The sequence below is a fragment of the Agelaius tricolor genome, unplaced genomic scaffold, assembly GCF_023055355.1.
Source record: "Agelaius tricolor isolate 1412-34295 unplaced genomic scaffold, bAgeTri1.0.p SCAF_22, whole genome shotgun sequence".
NCBI lineage: Eukaryota > Metazoa > Chordata > Aves > Passeriformes > Icteridae > Agelaius > Agelaius tricolor.
The window spans coordinates 5,739,290-5,760,876 of record NW_027269282.1 but is presented as its reverse complement, the minus strand read 5'-3'; the positions used below and the strand labels follow the sequence as shown (position 1 = coordinate 5,760,876).

General features: G+C 44.0%; 1 protein-coding gene across 18 annotated transcripts in view; it reads right to left on the bottom strand.

Annotated features, from left to right (window-relative positions):
• Positions 1-20,554, bottom strand: part of TCF7L2 (transcription factor 7 like 2) — a 172,195-nt gene extending 151,641 nt beyond the window's left edge. For all 18 annotated transcript variants that reach the window (XM_071446059.1, XM_071446064.1, XM_071446061.1 and 15 more), the window contains exons 1-3: positions 19,715-20,554; positions 19,311-19,377; positions 18,996-19,120 (exon numbers count right to left, since the gene is read on the bottom strand). In XM_071446059.1, coding sequence (XP_071302160.1) covers positions 18,996-19,120; positions 19,311-19,377; positions 19,715-19,903 — 381 coding nt within the window. In that variant the 5' untranslated portion in view covers positions 19,904-20,554. The remainder of the gene's footprint in view (positions 1-18,995; positions 19,121-19,310; positions 19,378-19,714) is intronic.
• Between the last annotated feature and the right edge of the window lie 1,033 nt (positions 20,555-21,587).

Genomic DNA, 21,587 nt, shown 5'->3' with positions numbered 1-21,587 from the left:
TACTAGGCGCAGCCTTGTTAAACATTCATTTGGAGCTAAGACAATACATTAAAAATCACAAAGCAAGCGAGTGCCAAGTGCAGTGCTACCATCAAAGCTAAATAAACAGAATAGTCCATCAACGGCTTATTCCCCCAGCTAACCCCAGACCATCCATCTGCACTCACTGTCTCCCACAGATCAATAGCAAGGCTCATTGATTATAATTGGAACAGGAACATCACACCCTTCTACTTCCAGGTCAAAAGGCACAATGACTACAAGCTATTAAGTACTTTGTGGCATCACTCGATGACTGTATTTATGCCATGTACGTAGTTATGATTATTGCGTGGAATAATGTTCATCTATTTCAGCAACAATCTGACAAACTATATTTATGCTGCACCTTTGGCCTCCTTGCTTGAACTCTGCTCAGCAACATCTCTCAGCTGGGACTACTTCTAACACACAAACCCTCCAAACTGCTTTCAAACTACCAATGTTTCTTGGATGTTGTTTTGTTTCAATCTACTACAAAAGGGCAATTTTTTTTTTGCTCTCTGCTCTTCCACCCCCCTCCTCTCCTCCTCTTGCCCCTCAAGCTGTTGGCCAAAGAAAACAAAGGATTTTAAGACACATTTCTTGCGTGCCCTCTGTGAGCACTGTGAGTCTGAAGCGTTACAAAGGATGGCCCAGGAAGCCGCATTTCACCACCCAGCTGGGGAAGGTGCCCCTCAAACCCCAGCAAAGCACACAGGAAACCTCACCACTGCCTACAGTCCCTCAGGAGCTTCCAGGGGGCCTGGCTGACCACCTTGGAATGTCACCTTATAAAAGTGGCCTTAATTGCAGACATTCCCATATTGCACTCACATGACAGCTTCCCTATCATTCCAGGGTTGCTGTGTTTTTTATGGACAGCCAGCAGCAGAAATATTAATGCTACTTCTGTATTTCAGAGAAAGAAAAAAAGCATAGACACAAACTTCTTTTTAAAAAATATATATATGCATGCACACACACTCATATAAACCCCTTTGCTGTAAACAAAAAGGCTGGTTTGTCTGAAGGTGTTATAAATGCCCTTCAGAGCTCATTTAGTCTGGTCTGCATAATCTCACCAATGAATTTGCCACTTGTAAATATTCCAAATTTATGCCAATAAAGTCTTCTCAGGAACCAGACAGCCTATATATGCACACATATATATAATCCATGCATGGAGCCATTAACATCCGTTGGTGGTTTGTTATTCTTGTGAAAGATCAGCAGGGGAAAAAAGGGAAAGTCCAAACCATGTGTCCTCAGAAAGAACACTGAGCACTCAGCAAGTTGGAAAAGTGGAAGCTCTCACCCCCATCCATGAGATGGGGCAGGTCCACACCACTTCTAATTTCAAAACTGAAAGCAGAGACAAGAACGTCAAGGAGAAGGGAGATAAATGATGTCGTGTCACGCTCTCATAAAAGGCCTGGGTACACCTACAGAGCCTTCCTTATGACTGTCATATAAACATTACACTGGAACTGTGTGCAGGAGATTAAACTGGAACAGAGAGAAGCTTCACATGTGTCATTCTACCAAAGGTTATTTTAGGATCAGCTTAGAAGCTGAGTAGTGGGTGGCAGCTGATTATATTACCAGAGGCATATCTAAATATCATGGGCCCATCAGGATCTCTCATAAAGGGTTGTGGCTGCACTGGAACTTGAGCTTGAAGCTCAGCCTGCAGAGCAGTCCCCTTCCCCAGGGCTGTGGCAATCCTCCCTGGGTGTGAACTTCCCCCAGAGCAGGACACACACACAGCACAAGCACTTTGGCTTAAAGGCCACATTTATTCAAGGAACATACCCAAGACACAAGCAGCGTTTTCCCAGCCAGGACCACTCTGCTGCCCTCTGAACCCTGGTGAGCCACCATGAGCACACAGAACCCTTGGGCACAGGGCACATCCACAGACAGTCCCAAATGGCCAAGCCACCACCAAGCTGTATTATCCCACAAATTATCCCAGTTTTGTTACTTCTGTGCATGACAAGTCCCAGCAGTAAACTGCCTCTGGAGTTCCAGCTGCCAGTGGATCACACCATGATGGTAAGTGCAGCTGAAGGAGGGCTTTGGAGGAGCACAGCCCAGCTTACCAGGAATCCAGAAGAATGTCTGTAGGGAACTAATCTCTGCTTATATAAGAAGTGCCTGTGTTCTCCCACATAAGCACCCACCTTCACAATCTTGAGTCAGAAACCAATGCTACCTAGTCACAGAGTCATGGCCATGGCTTGAGATGGCCAAGCAATGCTGCCAGTCCCGTCTTCAAGTGGCCTAATTTCAGGTGATTTAGAGGAAACCACACAGCTTATTCATACAGACAGTGACCATGGAGCACAGCACCTAATGGCAGTGCTTGTTCTCACACACAGACAGGCAGGCCCTCCCTACAAATAATCCTCCAAAACAACTAGAAAATAATCATGTACTTGATCCTCAAATGTTGCCATGACCTCAAGTTTGCAGAAAAAGAAATCTCAATATATACCTAAAATACCTACGTGTGTGTTTACATGTATTAAACATGTATGTATATATCAGCATTAAAATAATATTATAAATATTGGTATTACATAGATTATAGATGTTGATGTTATATAGATATTAACATACTATTTTAATATATAACAGATCTTAATAGTTCCCTATCAATGTCTTCCAGATTTCTACACTAAACCCCTGGTTCATGATTAGTTCTACTTAAATATTTTTAAGGCTTAAAGCACAGTTTCTTGGTATTACTTGTATAAAATCTGCAAACATTGATTGAAGCTTTTAAAGAGAAGTTTATGTTGAAAATGAACCATTACGCTGAAAAGTAGCTAATTATATCTTCATAAATTTGTAGCTGTTAAGCCATCCAAAACACTACCAAAAAGCCAGCTCCATTTTAGTTCAGAGGTAGTTCCTCTCCCATTTCCAACTGTTCCAAGATGTTGGTACCTATGACTACATTGATGTGCTCAGTTGATTAAAACCAAGTATTTCTACTGCAGTACTTGGATGAACCACTCTGTCAGGCTCTGCAGGCCCAGAAGTATGAATTAAATCTGAAATCTGGGCCTCAGTTTGGGTGGGCAGTGTTCCTTCAAATTGTAAAAGCACTCAAATAACACCACATGTTAACAACACAACTGCTCCTCTGGCTTTGTCATCTAGTCGGACATCTCTCCTTGGCTTTTTTCAGCAATGGAGGCCCATTCATCACAGGAGGCCACATTCCCCTGGATTTTCCCTGAACAGGAGTCAGAATCAGCTGACACTGGACCTGAGTCTTTGTCTGGTTCAGAGAGAACGAGATGCCACCCAGTGCCTCCCTGCCTGCTCAAGCATTTCCAGTAAAGGGACAAATCTTACTACAGTAGCAGGAAAAAAGTCATTTAGTAGCTCAAAAGGGGTCTCCGGTGACCCCACCTAGCAGCTATGCAACAAACTAAACAAACATAAGCTGCAGTGAGTGTATATAGCATGGAACAGGCAAAATGATACAAATTTCCAAGGCAGGTACATAACTCTGCAGACAAAGTAACAAAGAAATGGGTGCAAACAGCAGAAACTAACACAGTCTCTATTGGTAAACACTGAGGAAAGGCAAATCAACACCAGTTTCATCTTCTCTTAGGTCAGTGTATACATACTCATAGAAAAAGAGATCATTAATTTTTTTTTTAATTACTTTCCTCCCTCTGCTTTGATAACAAGACTGTAACTTGTTGCAGTAAAATCCACACAACTGCAAAGGCAAAAAATCACCATAACCACTAACTTACACCACCTGCCAGAAATAAGATCACCTCAACAGTTTGCAATTCAGAGGTTAATCTTCTTAAAGTTTTAAGACAAATCACTACACATTATCCTACTGCAACTACACTCTTTGGCAGGAGAAGGTCACACCACCCACCAAAGAGAAAATTACCTATCTCTAGTGGTTCAAAACATGGCACATCATTGAAGGACTATTTTAGCCACCTTCCAGACAGCCTCAAATCAGTGAGAAATATTTCTTTTCGTAGTTTCAAATTAGCCTTTAATAAAGAACTCTGACTGTTTCCCCAGTATAAGCCAGGCTGTCTGACATTGTTTGGAGGATAAGTCATCCTCCTCCAAGCAGAGGTACAACCACAACTCCTTTGGTGCATAACCAAGAGAGGCAAATACTGATTTCTTTCTTGATCAAACAGTCCCATACCTGAGCCTCCTGTTGTGCTACTCAGCTGAGTTATTACTCCTTGAAAAAGAACAGCAAGTCACTTCTGAACCATTTCACAGGCAACAGCCTTTTTTCCCCTCCTACATGAACTGAAATGCCAAATACCAAACCTATTTGTAGCAGTCAGGATTAGTTCTAACAGGAGAACCACTGAGAGGATAAACTGATCTGAACATTTATCTAATTGCTAACCATCATTCCTACTTATTAGTTTATTGTACCCCAAATGCACAGAGTACTTAATGTAGTAGTGAAAATTTGACCTGTGCCTGGAGGAACTCCCAAGAGTAGGAAAGAAACTGAAATAAGATGAAACTGTAAGAGAAACCAATCTCAAGTTACAACCATTTCTGATAGCAGGAACATGGATCTTGGCTTTCATTCTGCAAGAACCTCTTTTAGCTGTTACTGGAACTACCCCAAAGAAAGATAACCCTCAGTTAGATAATCAGGAAGTTACACAAAACTGTAAATCTCTGCATCAACATCACAGAATACCAAGAGGAGATGTCCTACAGGCTCTAGCACTTCATGCTCCTGGCTGTTTTGATGTTCTTGCCATCTTTGAAGGTTGCTCTGGAGGCATGAGACAGCAAGTCACCTTTGGAAAGTACACACACCTTCAGCTTTAGAGGAAAATCATCCTGGGAGCCAGACATCCCAACTGCCTTGACTGTGCTCCCAGCAAACACAGCCCTAATGCAACTTGCTGATTGCATCAGAACATTGCAGTTGGGGCTGGTGATTGCTGGCACCACAAACCACCACAGTGTCCCAGCACCTCAGCTCCATGCAAACATTCAGGCTGAGATGTGATCACTCTGAAGGCAATCAGTGTGCAAGATCATTACCAACCACCTCGTGCAGCTATACCTTGAAAAGTGACTCCATGAAAGTGGTATGAGGGTGAGGTAGGGAGGAAAGAGGAGTGTAGTGTTTATTTCCTTTTAACTTTCCATTTCATATGCATTCAGTGCCGTGTCAGAACATGTCCAGACATTAATTCCCCTCCCCATTTACTCTTCCTCCCAATCTTTGTCCTACAATTTTTTTCTAGGATCAGAAAATTGAGCTGAATTCGTTTCTCTTTCTTATGCACACAGAGCAATAAAAAAGACTTTGCAATCCAAATTCTGCACTTGTGTACACCTGTATTAACCCCATTGTCCTCAAATTATTCCCTTAACAATGGCTGTGGGTTTGTACAGGTGTAGAACAAGCCCTGTAATTAGAATTTAACAAACAATTCCAACAGTAGGGGGGGAAAAAAGAAGTGAGACTTCAGCTCACTTCTTGTGGCATCAACTAACATATTCAAGTAGCAGGGGGAAAAAAAAAAAAAAATCAAATTTCAAAGGTATTTAGGCATGTGCAGATGCTGGCAGGAAACTCAGGAGATTTCCAAATAGTGCCCATTTTCTACTTAGATCCACAAACCAGAGCAATAGCACAGAGTATAAATGAAGAAGTTGCTTCTCATTTGCACCATTTTTTTCAGTATTCTCTTTAGCCTCCTTCCTGCTTCACCAAGTATTTTGCTTCCAAAATAAACTTTATAAGCTTCCTCATGGGATCACTATTTAGGCCATGATCCTACAAGCCCAAAAGCACAGACCCAGCTGGGCTGAAGACAATTCCTCAGAGGGCTGGTATGGAGGAAAGCCCAGAGCATGTGCAGGACCAGGGCTTTGCACCACCAGCTCCCAGGAAGGAAAGCACCTACAAAATGCTTCTCCAGTCAGAAACAGCACCAACAGCAGGCAGAGAAGCAAAACAGGGCCAGGCAGAAAAGCAGGACTGAGGAAATGTCATACAACAAGAGGAGGACATCAGCTACTTTTGTGCTGCCACCTCAACTAAACTTGACATCCAGGCTGAGCTGGATTTTACACAGCTGTAAAATCAAATAAAAGCTTTCTGTTGCTGTCATGAGCTCTGGCTTGCAACCACCACCTCAAATCAGCTTCCTCCAGCCCTCTTTCTCCATGCACCAGCCAGGACATAGACTATAGACCTGGTTAGGCTTTGTTGTGATGGATAATTGGGTCACAACAGCCTAATGGGAAATGTTATCCAGCTGGCATTGGTGACTTTATAGGGCCAGCAATGACTCCTCAGTGATGCAGAATTACTACAGAGAACTCAACACTGAAGATATGCCCATTACTGACAAATTACCAAACCAAGAAATCAATTACCAGCTGAGAAAATAATGGACAACAGCTGAGACTGAGAAAGCCAGAGGTCCATCATTTGCAACAAGCACATTCTCAACAACAGTGGGTCCTGGTACAATTAGTACCACACTGGTACTCTTTCAGGATGGTAGACATCACAATTGGTCTGCAAACCATCAATGGTTGAGACAAAATAGCATCATCTAAAAAAGGAGACACTGTTCAACCTGACTGTGTCATTGTCCAACACACAAACCGCACTCTATGCTCCAACACTGCACAAGCAATTCAGCATTACTTCCAGGAAAATTGATATCTCCCAACTCCCCTTTGCAACTCCAAGACCACTTCCCCATGATCAGAAAGCCCTGCCATATTCACACACCATGCTCACAGATGAGGCAACTGAACTAGAGGAGCACGTGCTGCTGAACATTAATAGGCATTTTTGAAACGCAAGCTCCAAGACAAGTAATTTTTCCATAGTTTTTCATGTTTGGGCACAACCATGTGAAAAAAAAAAAGTCTGCTTTTTGCTAAAACATAAGGAGATCTAGCCAAATTCTTCATAATCATTAAGTGGAAAGTAATGGAAGAGGGACGAAGGGGGAAAAAAAAAAATCAAACTACAGAAGAACGCATGATCTCTGAGACATAACTTTCACAGCCATGACTATTTAACAATGTATCCATAATCAGCAACAAGATCTTTCTTTAATCTCCGGTCCATACCTAAAGAATTCACTGCAGTTGCTGGCGGATCCCAGGTCTCCAGAAGAGAAGAGGGGAGGAGAGACATACAGCACTCACAGGGTGCCAACAGAACACCTGACCATGCCAGAGGCCTTCCAGGCAATGTGATCCAGAGAAACACAAGACAGGGTGAAGACATCGGCCTAAATGGCTCCTCTCTCCCTCCCTCTGCACTCAGATGTAGAGGTGAATGAAGGAGAGAAACATAACACTGACTAAATGATTAAGTAAATTAGCCAAGGTTGCCAGCTCCAAACCTTACAGTGGAGATCCTACATTATTTTGGAGAGAACAAATAAAAGGCAATCACAGAACCTAAGCAGCCTATTTAAATGGAACTGAAATTACCAACATTACACAGAGGATGATTACTTAAGAAACTCAAGGATTTTGGTATACAGGAAATTCAGCAGTCACATTTTCTTCCTGGGGCAAGAACACCCACACTGCTCACTCAATCATTCCCCCCCATTTTTCTCTGTGCAGTGTCTGACCAAGAGGAGCCCAGACCGAGTCCTCCAGACACTCCTGCATCGTGCACAAAAACAATCCTGATTTTCACAGTTTTATTTGGCTTGCTCACAAGACTCAGTCTCATGTAATCCACGGGCCTGATCCTTCTCCTAATAAGAGCAATGGCAAAACTCCAGCTGATTCAGTAGTTCTGGACAGACCTTGCAGCGGCAAGAGGATAAACTTTAAGGGCCCAAGCCTTATCCATTCACTTTTCTTGCTTCCACAAGTAATCCTTTTAAAAATAATGGGACTGCTCCTAAGAGTCAAACATACAGGACTGAATGAGAGCAGAAATCAACAGGGAAATAATATTTGGGGCTCCCTCTCCACCATAGCACAAGTGCATTTTCCCAAGCATCCTCTTATTGTGGTAAATCAAATGACAGCATCAAAAAAAAAACAAACAACGCAAAAAAATTTCAAATAAAAATAAAAGCAAAATGCTTAAAAATGCCATTGAAGGCAGGAAGAAGAAACCCAAGTCCTTCTTCTTTTTAAACAAGGACAATCAAATGATGAGTAGCTGAAAATGTGGCCACACACACACACTCCTTCATATACACATACATACACAGAGGCAGTTCATCAGAAGTGAATCGCAGAGAGAAAGATGAATTTGAACCCTTTATCCCCTGTCCTTTATAAAGGCTGCCACTCAGTAAACGGAGATTGCTCTAATTACTGTGACAATTCTGCACCCCGTTCAAACAACTTTTGTGCTCTGGACAGGTTTCTCCGCGAGTTTGAAATTCTTGGCCTGAGAACCACTCTTGTCTAAAAGAGGTTTCTCGTTGCAAACGCAGAATGCAACACTAACAAGTTGTCCCTCTTTTCAGCTCCTTTCATTCTCCTCTTTTCCAACTGCCTGATTCAGGGCTTAATGGAAACTTGTCAAGGCTTTTCTTCCCACAAACCCTGTAGAGCCCCAAGGCAATCTGTGCACAGAGCAACCACAGGAATCTCATATTGTCAATTAAAATTGAATAGACACCTGATAACCAAGTATGTGTTCAAGGATAACATGCATCACATGCATATACACAGATGTACCTGTGTAGCCAGTCCAATGCCCACATTTGGGCACACCAGCAGCACAGCAACTCACTACTTCCCATTTACAACCACCCAGTGACACCCAGGTTCTAGCTTTTGCTTTTTCATTCCATATTTATTAAATTTAATTTCACTTTTATGAAATAAAAAACAAAGTACTTTCAAGTATTGTAGTCGAGCAACAGGATACAATGGAAAATAAACTAACTACATGTACCAAGCACTTGGCCTTTAATAACCCTGGGGATTGTAAAGATATTTAGCTGCTATCCAGATAAAATAAGCTCTGTGGTTATTCTTTATACAGAGGTTTGTGACCAATGCAGCAGTTATGTTTGTGACTAGCTCCTGTAAGTACCTTCTTTAATTTTAATTGACACAGACATGATTTAAACTACATTTTTATGATGTAGTTTAAGAATGAATATAAATCTCATGGGAGAATGTTACAGGGATTGAAGTAAACTGAGCCATTTGGTTAATAATAATAAAAATCTCAAAGAACTTGACTTCCAGACAGACAACTATAATCTGTAACTCCACTGAAAGGGAGAAACCTTCCTGTAAATGTCCCGTAGAAAACAAAGATAGAAACACTGACTGCCATCTTATTCTTCTGATGTGTTCATTCAAGGTCACACCTTCCCTTGAATTCTTTAATATTGGCAAACATTTATAATAGAGCAGTTTCAATAGCTGTCTGTTCAGCCTGGGTGTAGATCAATGCATCATCTCTATATGCCGACTTCCAGACCTTGCCTATGTCAGAGTAGTGGTCCTGCTTTTATAAATCTCTTAAATCTAATTAAACCAATGCAAACCTCTTACTGTCTATGCTCCCAAACCAGTTCACTCTCATTTAACCAAGTTAAAATTATTCAGACTAGGGTTTAAAGCAGTTCCAAGAGAACCTTTATTAAATATTACTATCAGTTAAAAACAGAAATCAATGTAGCAGCTTTTCTCCAGAACAGAAAAGCCTATAGTCTCAGACTTTTCCAGATCATTATTTAAGGAGTCACTGACTCCAGTGGGAGTTCAGATGTGCTCCAAGAGGTACACCTCCACCTTTTCTTGCTCTATTTTTCCCTTTCTTAAAATAGGACAATTTGTTTCTATTGTATCAACATCCAAGAATCTCTCATATTCCCCAGAATGTCCTTTTGCAGTATTTTCAGATTGGCAATTTCTATTACTTTATTACTTCCCACACCCTCCTTTTGGAATGGTTTTTTTGTTTTGTTTTTGTTTTTTTTTTTTGGTGTCTCTGCTGCATCACCACCAGTAGAGAATTAAGCAGCAGAGAATGATTTTGTTGTATACAGCATCTTTCATGCCACAGATAGTTTGGAAAGACCTAGAAAGCTGCGAGATACACACAAGTTGAGCACATTTATATATTCATACTTGGTAGCCAAAGTAATGCAATTGTACTTCCCATGGAGCCTAGGGCACTAAAACCTGCTCTGCCAAGAGGGCAGAACAGTTATGCAGGACTAATTGTGTCAGCAGGAAGAACAAAATGGTCAAGTCCAACAAGAGTCCCTCCTGAATTCAGCCTCACTCCCTAGCTGAATGCCTGCATGAGTTTGGTACCCCAAACATCTGACCCAAAAAAGAAACTGCCCTCCCATCTTCTCTGTCCTTGCACTTCCTCCACCAAGCAGCAAAGGCATTTCAAACAACATAAATCCATTCTCCACTCAAAGCCTACTTGGCTCCTATAATTTCTATCATTTTCCTGTCATCATTTCTTCTTTGCTGAAGCCAGCAGCATATGAGTCAGAGAACAATCATTAACTTTTACAACTTCCATACAAATCCACCTACTCATATTAGAAAAGCAGAACTGACATGCAACACAGCCTGGGACCAAACCCTGATCCTGCCAGGATGCTCCAACTTCTGTGGGAAATACTGCAGAAGCAGGAGCTCATTCAAAAATACACTATTGGAAATGTAACTTGACTTCCCCCACCCTCCCCCCCTCCAGGAGTAAAAGACTATGATGAAGGAGCTATACATCAATATCATATTTAGTTGAGTTTGGCATTCTCAATGCCTTCATCCACTTTTGAAGAACTTGGCCATTGGTTCAAGACACACGGGGCCTGATGCAAAGCCCTTCATTATTAATAGAAGCCTTTTTTCCACTGACTTCAATGGATCTTGGACCAAGCCCAAGGAAGACAAGATTTCACAGCAGTAAGAGTGACACACATTCTCCGCTTTAAAAAAAAAAAAAAAAGGCAAAAGAAACAATACGAAGCATTTACGATGTCAATCTGTAACGCACAGTTTTGTTTGTGTTTTGCTTTTTTAAAATAGGCTCTAGGCTGTTGGATTAGTGCACCCAGAAAGTCTCTCTGAAGGTGGAAGGAATAACAGGCAGATACAAAACGCTACAGTGAGATACATAACAATCCCAGTACCTCCCTCAACTAGGATATAGAAGCATCCTCTACCACAACATTTCTTGTAAGTTGCTGCAGCCACACTTTAAAGTGTCCCAGCACTATAAACTCCTCCAGTAACAGCTACAGTATTACCCATGATGAATTAATTTATATTAATATGGCTATCACGCGCATTTCCATATGAATCCCATTGTTCTGGAACATTAATAAAAACCTCACTAAGTGAAGGAACATGGTACCCCTACCCTTAGTTTAAGGATATTTAAAATAAATACATTTAGAACAAAATTGCTAATATCTTTAGTTTATCATATTTGGCACAGCAAGCAGAAACCCAGCTATCTTCTCAGTATGTATTTATAGCATCACCCGTTCCCATTCATTCTGCATTTTCTTAGAGAATCTGCTGTACCCTACATCTGCAATTCATTGACTTTACAATTTACCACATGTTGAGATGGAGAGGTCTCAGCTCCATTTGAATCACTGCACAAATATGCAAGTGATTTATCGTTTTAAAACTAAAGACTGCAGAAGAACGACTCCACTTTTCCTGAACATTACTCCTTCTGGCAGACCATGAACAATTACAGCGCGTACTAATTAAGCTCTGTAAATGTGCTGTGCCCTGCTAATGCCTACCAGGCCTCATATTTAGTTGCATGAAGCCAAACTTCAGCCAGCGACTTAACTCATTCAGCACTGCCCAGTTGCCTGAGCGTGACCCCACAAAGAATAAGGGTCGAGGGTTTAGCCAACCTAAAACAAAGGCGTGAGACTGAACAGATTTTTGCCGGAAAGAATCACAGGGGGGAGATGCTGGAGGGGGTGGGAAGCATCTTGGGAATGAGGGGAACATCCTTGTTGATAACCTGTTAAAAAGGTACAATACCACACCAGCTTTGCAGCGCAGTGCTGGGGGATTCTGATCTGTCCCTGGGGGCTAATAAGTCACAGCGCTCCATTGATTAGGGAAATGCATAAAACCTTCAACAAAACTGTACAGCTATTTGTGGAAGAGCTGAACTGACAGCCCCCTTTTTTTTTTTTTTTTAAGTCAGGCTTTACATGGCTCTAGAAGAAAAACATATGGCTAAAGGAGTGCAGCTTTCCACCACACACATAACCATGCCTTTTTCTTAAATTAGTCTCCAAGCACAACAGTAACCTAGGGGGAACCTGAAATCAACTGCTGGAGAAATTAAAGCTAAAAGTAACACCTAGACATATTTGAGTAATCACATTATCTTGTTAAAACACACACACACCCAGCACAGACAAGACAGCAGCACTTCAAATCTGACTGTCCACTCTACAAAGCGTGTGTAACGGGAGCGAGCCGAGAACAACGAGCTCCGCTGAGCCAAGCACTGTTTCTTCTCGGGCCCCAGACTCTCCTGACACTTAAGAGTCAATCCCCAGATCCCAAGCTTCCCCTCCAACCATCCATTCAAATACTGGCGTTTCCCCCCGCCCCCCCCCCCCAAGTTTCTACAATTTCTCCTCCCGCTCCAACATCCCTCCTTTGTCCTCCAATTACTCTCCAGTGGCCCCCCTGCTCTCGCAGTGCCTCCCCCCAGTTAACCCCTCCCAAAACACCACCCTGTGCACGTCCCCCTGCTCCCCTCCACGCTGACCTACACGTCCATCCCACATTGTCCCTTCCAGCAGGACGCAGGGCTTCTCCCCTAAAAACTGCCTCTAACCTCAACATCTTCATTCATTCAGTGCATGTTTTCCCTTAACGTGGGCTTTTGCTGCTTTCTAAGAGGCCCTGTTTTGTACACACAAACCAGTCTAATATCTGTATTTCCAAGCATCCTCCTTCTGCATAAAACCCGAGGCAGTTTTTTCTTTCGTCCCCAGCTCAGCGGTATGTGAGAAAATTAAAGGACATTTCCAGGTGTCATCTGTCTTTAAATGTTTGCTTGTGCCGGTATCTAGGAAATGCTGCACGATACTGCTGAGACCTCTGCAAAGGACATGAGCTGTGCTAAACTTCTTCCCTCCTTCAGCCTGGCTGCATCACCCACTGCCCAGCCTCTACAGCACCACAAGCGTTAATTATAAACTTCGGAGTCTACGTAACAACAAAAAAAAAAGCACAAACATAAAGCAGCAGTTGGGAGGAGCAGCAGAAATATTCTTTGCTTCTAGGTGGGGAGAGAAAGGATTTCCATATCTCCCCCACACACCCCCAGCACCACACTTCATCTCTCATTGCTTATAATTAGTGAAAGAAATTTGACCCACTGCCAGTGTCTGTGGACCTTGGATATTATAAGGCCAGCGTGGCGTCAAATATCTTAACATTCATAAGTGTTATAGGCTGTAAATAAACCCCGTGGATTTATGACCCTGCCGTGCTTGCCAGCAAACGACTGTGGCACATTTCTTTCAGCAGACCTGTCGAGGTGCAAGTTTGCCTTTGGTTGTAAAATTAACCATTTCCTTCACAAATGTGCCCAATTAAAAGTCAAAGTTTTAAGGCTTACTTCCATATTTGCCAGGACATGGGACTAAGGAGACACCCGAGGAACACAGCTTTAAACATCCCCCCAAACCTCACAACTCCCTCCAAAGCAAAACTTCTCACAACAGCCCCAATGTGCAAGGGAAGTGTCTGATTTCACCAAAAAGCCCTGAAAAAACCCCAAGCTGACAACCCGAGTGCTGTTATATTTCTACGTGCCTATCGCCAGCCCTCATTTTTGGCTGCTCTGAGGCTGGGGGGAGCAGGCGTCTCCCCCCAGGCTGTGCCTGGAGAAGGATCTCCTCCCTTCCCCCAGGATAATGTCATCTGCTTCCTGTGTAGGAGAGCATTTGCTAAATCCAGGTTGTCTCATGCTTAACTGCCAATAATCCAACTTCCACATAACTCCCAGACAGCTGGGAAAAGGTCCTTAGAGTTTTTAGTCATGGTACAGAAACACACGTCCACACAAAAAATCTGCAGCTGTCCTTTTTCTCTACACCACATTTTTTTATCTGATTTTGGGGCCCACTCATGAAAGTCTTGACAAACTTAAAACATTTTTACCTACATTCTGGTTTACAAGCGCCAGTGAAAGCTGCAACATATTCCTTCCCCCCCCCCCCCATTCTTCAGCTGACAAATCAGCACATACTTGCTTGAACAAAAAATGAAGGGGAAGAAGGGAAAAAATAAACCACACCACCCTATTCAACATCCTCAGTCGTTGTATGAATGCATTCAAAAAAACCTGGAAAGGCATCTACTGTATTTTTTTTTCACTACAGATCAGCCACTGGTGCACCTATTAAAATTGTTCGATTTCCAAAGCAAATATTATTTTTAATGAAGTGCAGTCCTGCAATTATCCTGTACACTCAAGTAACAGTACTGCATTATATTGTTTTGCAAGGTCCCAGAAACATGAAACTTTTCTCTAACTAATTTTCATAGCCCCCTGAAGAGAAACTGATGGAGTAAGCAATGCAGCATTTGCTCCAGAATAAAATCTTATCAAGGGGAAAAAAAAAAATATGAAAAAGAAAAAAAAAGAAAAAAGCATAGCATTAAAAATAAATCAGCTTCTTTACTGCAAGTAAGTTAACAAACACAGTCTGTCTGCCACTGTATACCAGCTATGCTAATGCTATAGCAGAGTGATTCAGCAATCTACCTAATTAAGCACGAGGAAAGTTTCTTTTATGGAGGCTCTATTTGATTTACACCACAGGATCATCAGTTCTTATTTAACAGCTTGTTTTTACACAAGTCCAGAAACTTTATTAAAAGCATGCCCATTCATTTTTTTAAACAAAGCAAATAATTCACTCTCCACTGAATAGCTCTGTATCATAAAGTACCAAAGTGCTGACATATTAAGTTGTATCTACATTATTAAACTAGTTGGTGGACATTAATACTATAATCCATACTGCAGACATTAAACCTCAACCATAAAGATTAGTAAAGAATTAATATTGTCACATCGAGACTGAAACCTTAACACTCCAGCCATAAATATTTCTGAAGGAGATGAAAAACAATTAGCATAAACACCAAAGAAGGGCAAGAACACCTGTTCTTTTTCAGGGCGATAAGCATTTTATTGTTCTCTATTTAAAATGTAATGACCTGTGTAATTACAGTAATATTACATTGTATTGCAAGGGCTTGGAATGTCACACTTTGAAAAGTGTTGTCAAAACAATTGGAGGGAGGGGAAAAAAAAAAGGACCACCATTAACCCTTCACACCCCAGGGTCTAAAGCTTTTGTATTACGAAGGATTACATTGTTTGATTCAGCAGATAAAGAAAAACATCAATTTTTCCAGGCAATTAATAAAAAAATGTTTCCTCCTAAACATAAAAATCAAGGCGAGGGGGCTGCTCTCCACCACAGCTATTCCCGACTCCCAAACTTTGGGGCCAAACATAAGCTTATCTTTACAGCCTCACTCAGCCAGCAACAACTTAGGGCAAAGGAAGATGCAACAGCACTAGTAAAAATAAGAGCATCTGCCAGCAGGGTTTTCTCACATTACACTGCATCTATTTGCTTACTAAAAGCATTAACCAACCTCCAAATTTAAGCTAAAAATCAAGTACAACATTTCTACGTTTTCCAACTCTGAAAGGAAAACAGTCTCCTTTATTATCCACAACATGCAGCCACCCCAGTACCTCCACAAGTGCAGGGATGGAACTGGCGCTCTCAGATGCGTCACTTCATTACTATTTGACTAGACCTCTACTTAATAACATCTAGTCTCATAAACCCACCACATTATTCTATCAATAGCAAGATTAGCATGCAAAAAATCTTTGATTTTTAAAAATAAAATTATTCCTATCAACCTTGATAAAGAGTTTGCAGTATTTAAAGCTTTATCCTTGAGAAAAGATTATTCCCCATAAGCAGATTTTATGATGCTTCATAATTCTTCACATTCCTGAAGCAGTAAAGGAGAAATTGCTGCCCACAAGTTTGCTCTTGAACAGAAAATTACAGGTACATTTAAAAAACACAATAATCCCACTCCACCCCCAAATAAAGCAACAAAAAAAAATTCCAGGAAAAAAAAACCACAACAAAAAAACCACACCCACAGAGTTTTAAGATTGTACAACAGCAAAAGGAAAAGAAAAATAATTTTGCTACATATCTGCATCACCTCTTTACCTTGCATGCTCTGACACTCAACAAATATGGCTCCAGGAAAAACTACATAAATAAAAATAAAATTCGTAATTATGCAGAACCATCTATACCTTTCCAACGCATATTTAAAAATAAAATAAAATCAAACAGGAAAGAGAAAGATCTAGTTCATCTGGAATTGAAAGCTGGTACAGCAGAGAACTAGAATCCACCTAAAAATAGTGTGTGACAGACAACAGCTATCCCGCTGAATCTTTATAATATTCTGCTCTCAGGCCTAAATAAACAACTTTAATTTTTCCTGGCTATAATTAAGTGGCAGGCAAACAAACAAGCATACGGAATGTGAAAGAATAAGGTTAAGAAGATAGGAGAAGGTTGCTGGAGCCTGGATGTGGAAATAAGAAAATTGCCTATTGAGTGTGGAAATATCCTTTCAGAATTCATCTGATAACACAAGCAGGCCACCTGCTATACCAACAATAAACCAACCTGTAAGCTTTTGTACAGCACCTTTAATTCACACGGACCCAACATTCCTATGGAGGCCTTTTTTAGCGGTGGGGGAGCAAGGGGAGGAATGCTCCAGGAGAGCTAACTGCTGAAGAACCCTACCCCACATGCTAAGGGAAAAGGGATCTGTAATAAAGGTAACGAGGAAAAAAGAGCTGGAGCTGTTGTAAGAAAAACGCTTTAAGAAAAAGGCAGCAGAGGTGTGCTTCCGATTAGTCTGCACTTGGAACAGTGGAATGCATTGAAGGTAAAAAGCGAGGGGAAAAAAAAAAGAAGGAACACAAAGCTTCACAATTTGTAACAAAGTGATTTGGAACAAAGATTGTTTTGCCATCTGGATTCTGGTACTTATGGAATTTGGAATTTATCACCATCATCCATATACATGTGGGCGACCATATTCTAAAGAAAAAATATAATGCATTCAAGCCTCTGAATTCCCCTCCCCATCATTACAATTGCAAACTGCAGTCACCCCTCTGCTACTGTCCCAGAAATCACCTCCTCACAAAAAGAGCCTCACAAGCTTCCAAAATAAAACTCTGCCACAGCCCTAAACATATGCAAAGTCAGAAAACCTTCCTCACAACCTCCCTGTCACTCTACATTTACTAATCTGTGTCTACTGACGTTTTACTAAGTGAAAACAAGACTGACCCGATGTTTAATATTTTAATGCTTTAAAACACTTGTAGATCTGATATACTGAAGTTGTCCAAGCCCTCAGTCATTAGTACGGCTTCAACATCTACCCAACAGTAGATCTATTATTGTAAATCGCTATCTCGTGTTACCACAAGGAAAAAAAAAGTGTATAAACACACATGGTGATGGTGGGAACGCTTCAGACTCAGAAACACCCAGAAGCAACAAAACAGCAACGCTAAAGCAGCCATCGGTAGGAATCAGTGGTGTTTGGAAGTCCCAGTGAATTTAAGCATTGAAAATGAAAAATTTTCAAACTCTTTAAAAAAGGAAAGGAAAGGTGACACTTGAGAAATCTGATGTCAGAGTAGAGCACACCGTGGGTGACACTAAGAGCGGGGAAAACAGCTGGGACTACAAATCCACCAGCAGACCCCAAAGTTTCCTGGGATCTGTGCTAAACCTCGCTCCAGCTGCAGGAAAACGCGGACCTGCACCCCCCTCCAGTGAACCCCGAGTTGGGGGTGGGAAAAAAAAAAAAAAAGGCAAAAAAAACCACCAACAAAAAACCGGACGCTTTCAGCAAATTGTTTTCCTGCCAGCATACTTCCAAGAGGAATTTTGCTCGACTTGTCTGATTATTTTTTGCGCTGCTGTTGTTGTTGCCAGAGCCAAGCGAGGCGAGTTGTTTCCGGACTCAGCCCTGTGCCCTGAGCGCGGCTCCCCCCGCTCCGCACCGGGACGGAGCCGCTCCCCGGGCACGGCCCCGGCCCCGCCGGGCAGGGCAGCGGCGCTCGGCCCCCGCACGCCGCGGGGCGCGGATCGGGGCGGCCGGACCGGGCTGAGCCCGGGCACAACTCGCGGCACGCACGGCCCGAAGGGGCACAATGAAATCGCCGCTCCCGCAGGCCGGGGCGGGCGAGGGCAGGAGAGGGTTAAGGGGGAGGAAAGGGGAGGGGGAGCCGGCCCAGCCGCCACGGAGGAGGGCAGAAGGCGACGGATCACCATGGAAAACGAGGAGTTTGGAGGAGCGGATCTCAGGCTCGGCCGGGAGAAAATAAGCCCCCTCCCCAAGGAAGGGGAGAGGAGATGGGAGAGAAGGGAAAGGGGGGAGGGGAAAAAAAAAACCCCAAACCCAAACTTCTTGGGTTTTTAAAAATTTGTTTCCAGTTTTGTTTTGAGGCTGAAATAGGTGTTGTTTGTAATTTGTTTGCTTTTTTTCTTCCCCACACCACCCCCCCCGCAGCGGAGGTTACAAGGGCTCAAAAAAAAAAAACTGCCCACAAAACTGAAAGTAAAAAAGAAATTCACAGCAAATAAGAAAAAGACAAAATAAGAAATAAACGAGGGGGGGAAAAAAAAGGAATATGGCGAAGTGTAAACAATCCCCTCCCGCCGCGGCCCGCGGAGTTTGGAAAGTTTGCGGCGCGGGGGAGGGGGCGGCGGCAGGGCCGGGGCGAGCGGGGCACCGGGAGCGCGGCGGCGGGAGCCGGGCAAGGAGCGGGGGGGGAGAGGAAAGAGAGGGGGAAAAAAAGAGGCACTTACCGTTCTCGCCGTCGGAGAGAGCGATCCATTGGGCAGATACGGGCTGCTGAGGTCGGGGATCATTATAAAGGGATAACCCGGGTATGGTGGGCCCTTAAACAACCCTCCATCTTGCCTCTTCGCAGCTAACATGGCGGGGAGACACGAGCGGGAGCGGGGAAGGAAGGGGGCAACAGGGGGAAGAGAAGGGAGGAGAGGGGGGAAGGGAAAAGTTTTTTTAGTAAGTGTCCCCAAAAGAGGAGCCGGGCGCCCGGCGGAGGGGCGGCGGTGCGGGGCGGGCGGCGGTGCCGGCGCCGGCCGGGCCCGCGTACTCACCTTCCTCTAAACTTTCCCGGGATTTATCTCTGAAAGTTTCGGACCGAGGCGGGGGCCGCCGCTCCGCCTGGGAGCGAGCCGGGGGTCGGCGTGGGGCAGTCGGGGAAGGGGGTGGTTGGGGTGGGGAGGATATTTTTTGGGGGGTGGGGGGGAGAAGGGAGAAGAGGAGGAATGAAAGGCGAAAAAGAAGGGAGAGGTGCGGGGAGAAGGTGGAAGGGGAAACAAACAGAACAAAACAGAAGGCATCGTTACAAGTTGGTGCCGCGGAGAAAGTTGGGCGCCGGCGGGAGCGGGACCCGGCGCGGCGCCCCCGGCCCCGGCCCCGGCGCGGCCCCGGGCACAGCGCGGCCCCCGCCCGCCCGCCCGCCGCCCCGAAACGGCCCCGCGGGGGGCTTCCCCCGTACCTCCGAGTCTGAGGAGCTGTTTTGATTCGTTTCTGATTCATTGACGAGAGACGACTTGACATCAGCTAAATCCCTCTCCGCCGAGGAGTTCTCGGAGATCTTCTCCTCCTGCTCCCCTTCGTCTTTGAAAGAGATCAGTTCATCGTTGGCGCCCAGGTCGTCCCCTCCACCGCCGTTCAGCTGCGGCATTTTCCTCCTGCTTCACCCCACCAGCAGCAATTTTGCAAAAAGGGGAAGGGGAAAAACAAAAGAAAAAAAAAAAAAAAGGAGGGGAATGGGGGGGGGAAAAGAAAAAGAAGAGGGGGGGGGGGGAAAGTTTGCACCAAAAAAAGAAGAGTCCAAGGTGAAAGTTTCTTTTTTTTCCCCTTTTCTTTCCTCCTGGGGAGGGGAAAAGAGGGAGGAGGAGGGGAGGGAAATGTCTCTTCTTTGCTCCTTTGCACCAGTGACTTTAGGCTTCTTCCTTTCCTTCTTCGGGATTTTCTCTTTCTTTCTTCCCGGGAGCTGCTCGGCGTGCACTGCGCGCACACGCACACCCGCGCACGCACTCGCGGAAAAATTAATAATAATAAAAAATATATAAACCGTGGGGAGGGGGGAGCAGCGGGGGGGAGGGGGGTTAAAAAAAAAATAATGCAACAAACCAAGCCCAGAAGTCAGCTGTGACGGGGGGGCAGTCGCCGCGGATATGGGGAGCCTGTGCCGCTCGGGTTTGAGTGAGTTGAAGTTGGACTGAGAGCTTTTCAGTTCAAAGGCGGCGCTGATTGACAGATAGAAAAAGGGGGATCGAAATCCGGAGGAACGGAGAAGTCTGGGATCCGGGATTATTGACAGGGAGCGAGAAACACACCAGGCACTTAATGAGATGCAGGAGAGGGCGGGGGCTCCCCGGTGACGTCTGCATAAATAAACAGGTCTGGGGCGCGGGAGGGGGAGGAGGAGGAGGGTGGGGGAAGTAGGAAACTAACAATGATCCTTTTTGGCATGGGAGCGGGAGCGCCAGGGGAGGGCAGCGGGGGCGGGGGCGCCGCTGGGGGGGCCGGCACGCAAAAGGAGGGGGGAGAGGCTGGCCCAAAAAAAAAAAAAAAAAATTTAAAAATTGTGCGCCGTAGCTCAGAGCTGCGGGACGGGGGGAGCGAGGGGAAAAACACTCGAACGGGTGTCCCTGACTCCGCGCTCCGGGAGCGCCAACTTTTACATTCTGGACATTAATAAACATATCATCCCCCCGCAGCCCGGGTTCTCCTGAAGGATGTTTGTGTGCCCTTATTATTTGGGTGCATGTGACGGCAGGGTGGTGCGGTGGGTGCTTTTTTTAAACCGTTAACATTTTTCATGCCACTCGTTGGAGGCAAGAAACTCCAATCATAATAAACACTAGAATATAGTAAAAGCCTTTTTTTTTTTTTTTTGGGGCAGCACTTGGTCCTTGCATTTATTATGGTTATAACACGCAGGATGAAAATGTGTGAGATCACTCACTGAAGATCAGATATTTCCAAATTATCTTATAGTAAGGCATAATGTTTTCTGGTCCTTGATGTAAAAAAAAAAAAAAAAAAAAAAAAAAAAAAAAAAAAAACCACACACAAAAAAAGAGAGAGAGAGAGGAGGAAAAGGAATGTGACTGCTAAGAAGTTAATTAGCATGGCAGGACGGAGAATCAAGGACTCCCAGACTTCAGAAGTGAAAAGTTGTGGTGGCGTAAACATCACGCTGCTGGGGGGCAATCAAAGAGAAGGGGGGGTCCGCGGTCCGGCCGCGGGGTCCCCGCGGGGCGCGGAGCCCGGCCCGGGGCTGCTCGGTCCGGCCGGGGCTCTGCCCGCACGGCAACAAAATGGGGAGCAGAGTCATGCGGATGCGAGAAATGGCATCT